The sequence below is a fragment of the Chionomys nivalis genome, chromosome 17, assembly GCF_950005125.1.
Source record: "Chionomys nivalis chromosome 17, mChiNiv1.1, whole genome shotgun sequence".
Lineage (NCBI taxonomy): Eukaryota > Metazoa > Chordata > Mammalia > Rodentia > Cricetidae > Chionomys > Chionomys nivalis.
In genome coordinates this window covers 14,829,774-14,838,100 of record NC_080102.1, presented here as the reverse complement: position 1 = coordinate 14,838,100, position 8,327 = coordinate 14,829,774, and the positions used below count along the sequence as shown (strand labels likewise).

At 46.5% G+C, this 8,327-nt stretch overlaps 1 protein-coding gene across 1 annotated transcript in view; it reads left to right on the top strand.

Moving 5' to 3' along the window:
- The first annotated feature begins 7,032 nt into the window (after positions 1–7,032).
- Ext1 (exostosin glycosyltransferase 1) overlaps positions 7,033–8,327 on the top strand; it is a 277,355-nt gene continuing 276,060 nt past the window's right edge. Inside the window, exon 1 of the mRNA XM_057792548.1 lies at positions 7,033–8,006. Coding sequence (XP_057648531.1) covers positions 7,045–8,006 — 962 coding nt within the window. The 5' untranslated portion in view covers positions 7,033–7,044. The remainder of the gene's footprint in view (positions 8,007–8,327) is intronic.

Genomic DNA, 8,327 nt, shown 5'->3' with positions numbered 1-8,327 from the left:
TGTCAGGGATAGCCCAACTTTTCCCCCCTTTTGTATTGCTTCTACTAATCAAGAGCCATTTGAGAGTCTGTCAGGTATCTGGGATACATGGATGTCAGGTTGGGTGATGTTCCATGTTTTCAGTGCTTGCTGATGTGATTTACCTTTCCTTGTGGCCATTGTTACCCAAGACTTTGATGACCAGATCTTACACTGGGCCATGCACACTTCAGACCTCAAAGGTCTTTCTTGTCCATTTTCACAAATTCTTGTTTGATGCCTACAGTAGAGTAGCCCAGTGAACTAACATGATATATGCTATGGTTTTCCCCAAGTTTGCCAGTGGAAAACTGAAACACAGGAGGTAAGGTAGTCCACTCCAGGTGGGACAGTCAGTACTTGGGGCTCAAAATGAGAATCCATGTTCTTAGGGATCCTGTGTATCCTGTGCAGGTCCTTATTGGTCCCACAAAGGACTCCTCTAGAAGGAAATTAATCAAGGCTTGCATGATTAAGATACCTGAGAAGTGTGTATATATGTTATAAAGAACTCCAGCACCGAGTACTCTTTTATTTGGCCCACAGACAATGGGATCAGATGAATTTATCAGCTCAAGAGGTATTTTTTGAGACAGACACTGTAATAATTGGTGATAGAGCAGTAAACAAAACAAATACACAAGAAATCAGACTAGATTCCATTTTGGGATTCACAGTCTAGAAGTGACAATGAATTAATGAGTCAATATGGAGTAGGCCAGGTCTTTACCAGTTGGCATTAAAGAGAAAACAGAAGCAGAATGAGGAGATGGGGAAAATGGAGGAGGTTTTGCAACTTTATTTAGTGTGGTCAATCGTGAGGTGGCGTCTTAGATGAGTCTGGAAGGGAGGCACTGTTTCAGATGTCAAGTTAAAATGACTTCACCTCATACTGACCTTTACTGTAGATGCAATAGTTAAGATCTACTGTCTTCGGTTGCCTGGGTGGTACAAGCCTATAACCCTAGCTTCTCAGGAGGTGGAGGCAGGATGATTTCGAGTTCAAGGTCTACCTGGGAAACTTATAGAGAGCCTGCCTCAAAATTTAAAAAGTAGGGGCATACTTGCCCAGCATCTTTAATGGCTTAGGTCCCATCCCCCAGCATTGGAAAGGTCTATTGTTTAAGCAGTTTCTAAACAGGGGCTGTCTCTCATCTCCTGTGGTTCAACTTATTGAAATTAATGTATATTTTAAATGTTATGATGGTGTGGGAGTAATACATTTTCAGTATAAATCAAATTTTGCATTTTGTTCGGAATTTGCAAAACACAGTGTGATCCTATCATGTGATGTTAAGCAGCAGTGGCCTTAAGATCAGAGAGGGAAGCAACAGATATTCTATAGTATTCCGTGGCTGAGCAGCACTGTTCGGTAAATAAGGGGGGTTAAATGCACTTTCAACTTAGGAGTTTTACAATTTATGGCGGGCATTTTGGGTCTAGTCCTATCATAAATAAAGGCTGATCTACATATAATGCAGCTTATGTTATTTGGTTTAATCTTATTTAGGTATCAAACGATGGCCTTGTATCACTGATCTCCCTGCTTCCCTTTCTTGAGAGCTACAATTACAGATGTGCACCGCCATTTTGGACACTACAGCATTGTTACCTATAACCACCATGCTGAGAGCCCCATACCTATTTAGCTTATAACTGCAAGTTAATCTTTTATTTGTTTGTCTGTGGCTTTTGGTTTTTCAAGCTAGGGTTTCTCTGTGTAACAGTCCTGGCTGTGCTGAAAGTCCTCACTTTGTATATCAGGCTGGTTTAGAACTCACAGAGATCCACCTGTCTCTGCCTCCCAAGCACTGGAATTATAGGCGTGTGCCACCACTGTCAACTGCAAGTTCCTATCTTTCAACCAACATCTCTCCATTTCTGCCTTAGTCCTGCACAATACTTTTTCTATTCTCTGCATTTGTGAATTCAAATTTTTATTTATTTTTATTTATTTATTTATTATGTATACAATATTCTGTCTGTGTGTCTGCAGCCAGAAGAGGGCATCAGATCTCATTTCAGATGGTTGTGAGCCACCATGTGGTTGCTGGGAATTGAACTCAGAACCTTTGGAAGAGCAGGCAGTGCTCTTAACCTCTGAGCCATCTCTCCAGCCCCCAAATTTTTATTTTTTTAAGGTTATAATGTAATTATACATTTCCCCTTCCCTTTTCAACATCCAAACTCTCCTGTATATCTATCTACTTGCTCTCTATTAAATTCACGGCTTCTTTCTTTCATTAACTGTTGTTATATACATATATTTATGCATGTTATATATACATAAATTGAGTTTTTAATTTACTTTGTTTTGCAGGTACAGGTTGTTGACTGAGTTTTCTGTCCTGCCTGGTTCCTGTAATCGTAAGGTCCCAAAGAAATCACACAGAGGTCTACATTAACTATAAACTGATTTACCCATTAGCTCAGGCTTCTTATTAACTCTTATAACTTATTTTAGCCCATTATTCTTGTCTATGTTAGCCATGTGGCTTGGTACCTTTTTTCAGTGAGGCAGTTACATCTTGCTTGCTCTGTGGCTGGGTTAGGACTGCAGACAAAGCTTTCTTCTTTCCAGAATTCTCCTGTTCTCATTGACCCACCTCTACTTCCTGTCTGGTTGTTGTCCCATCTATACTTCCTGTCTGACTACTGGCCAATCAACGTTTATTTAAAATATAATTGACAGAACACAGACCACTGTCCCACACCAACAGGTAATTGAAACTTTTGTATGCTAGGCAAATGCTCTGCAGTCTGGGCTCACTGTTTTTCCGATCCAACATAGAAGTTAAATGATGAAGCACTTGTAGTTTAGTGTCTGACTTATTTCGCTTTGTACATTATTCACCAAATTTGTATGTATTGTTGCAAGTGGAAATTACCCTTCCTCTTATGGTTAAGTAATATTCTGTTTTATATACATATCTTCTCGATCCATTTATCAGTGAACAAAAGCTTGGGTTGTTTACACATCTTGGCTATTGTGGATAATGCCACAATCAACTTGGGAGTGTCAATAGCTCTTTGACATACAGCTCTCAAGTGGTTTTCCTGGATTATTCAACATCGCTTCTATTTTCAGTGTTTTTAGGAAACCTTAATATTGCTTACTAAAGTAGTATTAACGTACACCAGTGAAGGCAAGTTTCCTTTTCTTCACATCCTTTTCAAAACTTGCTACCCCTTATGTTCTTGACATAGCCATTCCAGTAGGTGTCTTTTGTGGCTTTAACTTGCATTTCCCTGTTAGTTAGTAATGTTGAATTTCTTTTAATCCATTGGGGCACTTGTATGTCTTCTTTGTGATCATGTCTATTTAAATCTTTCGCCCACTTTTATTTTTGCTATTGAGTTTAATGACCTCCTTGTATATTTTTTAAATTAACCTTTTGATGTAGGGTTTGAAACTATTTTCTCCTTCCATAGGCTACCTTTTCATTCTGCTGGTTGTTATCTTTGCCATGCAGAATGTTTTCTTAGGTGAATTGCTTCTTTCTGCTTTTATTGTCTGTCCTTATGATACCTTTCTTTGCAACTTGATTCATTAATTCATTTAATCCAGTATTTGAACTCTACCTAAATCCAGGAACTGCCCCCAGGCCCTAAGGATTAAAAAGTAGGACTCCAGCTGGGGACTAGCTCAGTGGTGAAGACCAGGCATTGTTCTTGCAGAGGAGCCAAGTTCAGTTTTTAGCATATACATTGAGTGGCTCACATCTACTTACAACTCCAGCCTAGGATGATCAGATGCCGCTAGCCTTCAGAGGTCCTTGCACTCACACAAACATGCGCTCATGTATACACTTAAAAATGCATTTTAAGGGCCAGGCGGTGGTGGCAGATGCCTTTAATTCCAGCATTCAAGAGGCAGAGGCAGGCAGATCTCTGTGAGTTTGAGGACAGCCTGGTCTATAGAGCGAGTGTCAGGATAGGCTCCAAAGCTACACAGAGAAACCCTGTTTCCACCCGCCCCCCAAATAAATAAATAAAATGTATCTTAAAATAGTAGGCCCATTCCTTCTGGTTAAATGGCAGGAAAAGAAGAAAATATATCAAGGCTGGAGAAACGGTGCAGCAGCTAGGAGCACTTGTTGCTTTTGTAGAATACAAGAGTTCAGTTCCTGACACGCACATGAAGGTTCACCGTCATCAGCAACTCCAGTTCCAGGAGATCTAAGAACCTCCAGGAGGTCTGAGAACCTCTTCTGACTTTCATGAGTATCAGGCTTGTATGTGGTGCACATCCATCCATCCTGGGAAAACATCTAGACAATGAATCAAAGACAACATCAGTAGGTGAGAATACTAAGTGAAAAAAATGAGAATGGGGGTTGCTGCACTGATGAAGAAGCCATTGTAGTGTGGATCGCAGTTGGGATTTTGGAGTGTAATATGACCTAATGACATCCACTATAGAGACATCCAATGTAGAGAAATGTACAGATTACAAATTGATATTGGAAAAAAGCATTATTCCAGGTTCATCATTAAGAAGTTGAGGGTAAGCTGAGATCAACCTATGTAGACTTATGGCCCTAGTCAACAGCGGAAACATGGACTGAACCCATAACACAGACCAGTATGGAATATGAATGTAATTTACAATGCTCTAAGATGAGGGAATTCACTATAGTTAAGAAAGAAAAGCAAGAAATTCTGCAAAAGCAGCCCGCGGAAAGCCTTGCCTTCTACAGGATGGAGCTGTTTGTTACCAATACCCAGCCTTGAGGCCTGTTTGTAACAATCTCGCAGAGGACTGGGGTCACATGTGGCTCCAATAACCACCTTTACCGACATGGTTCTCATCCTATTTGGAAGATGTTTGAACCCTTAACTCTTGTTGTAGGCCTCTCTAAATCATGCGGTGAGGACAAAGCACATCTTGAAAAAGCTACCTTTGGCGGGTCCCAAAGGGGCAGAAGCCTCAGGAATGCGCCATAACATCCCACCCACATCCCTTCCCTTTCTTCATTCAAACAAATCTGAAACAACAAAGGTTGGAAACTTTCCACTCCGCCTTATTATAACTGTGCCGCGGGTACACAGCCGGCTGGGGTTTTCAGTAGCCCGAGGGAGGTAGGGACGTCTGCTCCGAGCTCACTCCACTCCCACAATAAACAATCACTAAACAGCTTGCTGCCCTAGGCAACTGCTTGTCCAGCTTGATGAGGCTCTGACACTAGGGTGGGAAGGGTTTTAAACTAGAATGTAGGCTCCGAGGCTAAGGAATGCTCAGGAGTCTAGTACACCTTTGAGACACAGGGGTTTCCTTTAGAAGACCCCTTTTCCGGATGACGGGGTTTGGGGAAGGGGAGTCAATGGTGGAAGGAAGGTCAACTGAGGGAAGGAAGAAAGTTAATTTTTTTTTTTCTTTAAAGGATCCCTTCTATAGTTAGGGCAGGTGACAATTTAAAAATACCACCTCAAGAATAACAACACCAATGGGGGCAAAATGAAATGGCTTCTCTTCAGCCATTAGGTTCCTCCCGGTCAGTGAAAAGAACAGGTGAGAGGGACTCAGGAACGATGAGAGAGAGGGCAAGCAGATCAGAAGGGGGTCAGGAGATGTTTTCTCCAGCTCACAAGCACGGATTGAGAGCTGCAACAATTCCACCCGACTGTGACTATTCCCCTTTATTGCTGAGGATGGGTGTCTCCGTGAGGAAGACAGAAAAAGATGTGGGTTACCCACGTGAATTAGGAAAGCCGTTTAAATGTTCAAAAGAAAATACAATATATATATAGGCCTCCGGGTCGAAGTGTGGAGGAGAAACATCACGACCAGCGCTCCCTTTCCACGAAGCCTACACCTCCTCCCCTCGCTTCTCCATTTTCAGGCATCCTTCCCCAGGAACCGGTCCTCTCAGCCTCCTGGCGGGGAGGCATTCCCGGCTCGTGGAGACCCCGGGAATCCCGAGCAGCGGGCTGCCGGGCGTTTCCCCACCCTTCCTCCCGCGCTTGTGGGGCCAGCCTGGTCCAGGTCGCATTCCGAGCCGAAGGCCGGCGGTGGGCGACGCCCGGCCAGGCTCGCGCTCCGCCCGCCGCTCGTGCGCTCCGGGGTCCCCCGCGCTCGCGCCGCGCCGGCGCCTCTGCCGGCCGCCGGGGGTTATGAATGGGCGCAGCGGAAGCCCCGCCCCACCCGGACGTGACGCCCGGCCAATGGCAGCACGGGCTGCGTGGATGGATGAGGTCAGCGCTGTCGTGTCGGGAATGGAATGTGTAAGTGTAACATTCAGAACCGGGTAACATTCGGCGACCGATCGCGGCGGTCGGCAGCGCTAGCGCGGGGCCTGCGAAGCGCCGCTCGGGGCCGGCACTGCCCGCGGGGAGGACGCGCCGCCGCCGCCGCCGCCCGGCGTCGCCTCGTGCAGCAGCTGGCCGGGCCGCCGCGCGCCCAGGGAGCCGGCCCCGTGAGCGCAGGAGTAAACACCGGCGGAGTGTGGGAGCCGCTGCAGAAGGGAATAAAGAGACATGCAGGGATTTGTGAGGTTACGGCGCCCCAGCTGCAGGATGCACTAGCCGGCTGAAGCCGGGGCGGGTTGACTTGTTGGAACCGTAGTGCTCTGCACGGGAGTGTGGATGAGTTGAAGTTGCTTTCCCCGGGCTCGTTCTCCACGCCGCCGAGAGGAATCCAAGCGGCGAGGCAGGCACTTGGTCTTGCCATTGATTGGGTATCGGGAGCGTTTTCTTCACCGTTCTCTTTCTTTTTCCTCCGTCTTGTTGCATGCAAGAAAATTACAGTCCGCTGCTCGCCCGCCCTTGGTGCGAGACCTTCTGCCCGGCTCTCTCCCGTGCATTGTGCAGCCCAAAGATGAAAGACCGAAGGGGAGAAAGTTAAAGAAATCGCCCACATGCGCTGGATCAGTCCACGGCTTGGGGAAAGGCATCCAGAGAAGGTGGGAGCGGAGAGTTTGAAGTCTTTACAGGCGGGAAGATGGCGGACTGGAGCTGAAAGTGTTGATTGGGAAACTTGGGTGATTCTTGTGTTTATTTACAATCCTCTTGACCCAGGCAGGACACATGCAGGCCAAAAAACGCTATTTCATTCTGCTCTCAGCTGGCTCTTGTCTCGCCCTTTTGTTTTATTTTGGAGGTGTGCAGTTTAGGGCATCGAGGAGCCACAGCCGGAGAGAAGAGCACAGTGGTCGGAATGGCTTGCACCAGCCCAGTCCGGATCATTTCTGGCCCCGCTTCCCGGACGCTCTGCGCCCCTTCTTTCCTTGGGATCAATTGGAAAACGAGGATTCTAGCGTGCACATTTCCCCCCGGCAGAAGCGAGACGCCAACTCGAGCATCTACAAAGGCAAGAAGTGCCGCATGGAGTCCTGCTTCGATTTCACCCTTTGCAAGAAAAACGGCTTCAAAGTCTACGTCTACCCACAGCAGAAAGGGGAGAAAATCGCCGAAAGTTACCAAAACATTCTAGCGGCCATCGAGGGCTCCAGGTTCTACACCTCGGACCCCAGCCAGGCGTGCCTCTTTGTCCTGAGTCTGGATACTTTAGACAGAGACCAGTTATCACCTCAGTATGTGCACAATTTGAGATCCAAAGTGCAGAGTCTCCACTTGTGGAACAATGGTAGGAATCATTTAATTTTTAATTTATATTCTGGCACTTGGCCTGACTACACCGAGGACGTGGGGTTTGACATGGGCCAGGCGATGCTGGCCAAAGCCAGCATCAGTACTGAAAACTTCCGACCCAACTTTGATGTTTCTATTCCCCTCTTTTCTAAGGATCATCCCAGGACAGGAGGGGAGAGGGGTTTTTTGAAATTTAACACCATCCCTCCTCTCAGGAAGTACATGCTGGTATTCAAGGGGAAGAGGTACCTGACAGGGATAGGGTCAGACACCAGGAATGCCTTATATCACGTCCATAACGGGGAGGACGTCTTGCTCCTCACCACCTGCAAGCACGGCAAAGACTGGCAAAAGCACAAGGATTCTCGCTGTGACAGAGACAACACGGAGTACGAGAAGTAAGTAAGGGCTGCCGCCCTTGGAGGCTCAGCTCAGGGCCCTGGATGCCTGAGTCCAGGTGTGAGGTGGGGGATGCCGGGTGGAGACGGAGAAGCCCTCAGATCTCTTCTTCCTGTTTTGGAGCCTGGGACCAAGCAGCTTGGTTCCAGCGTGGGGGCCGAGTTTGAGCTTCTTAGGCAAACTCGACCGTCAAGTAGGTGAAGGTGTCTCGCCGATACTTTGAAAACCATTCAGGATCGTGTGTCTTCCGTGCATTACCGGGTTCTAATCCAAGTTTCGAAACTGCGCTTCACTGAGGGGTATTAGAGAATGTTTGTGAG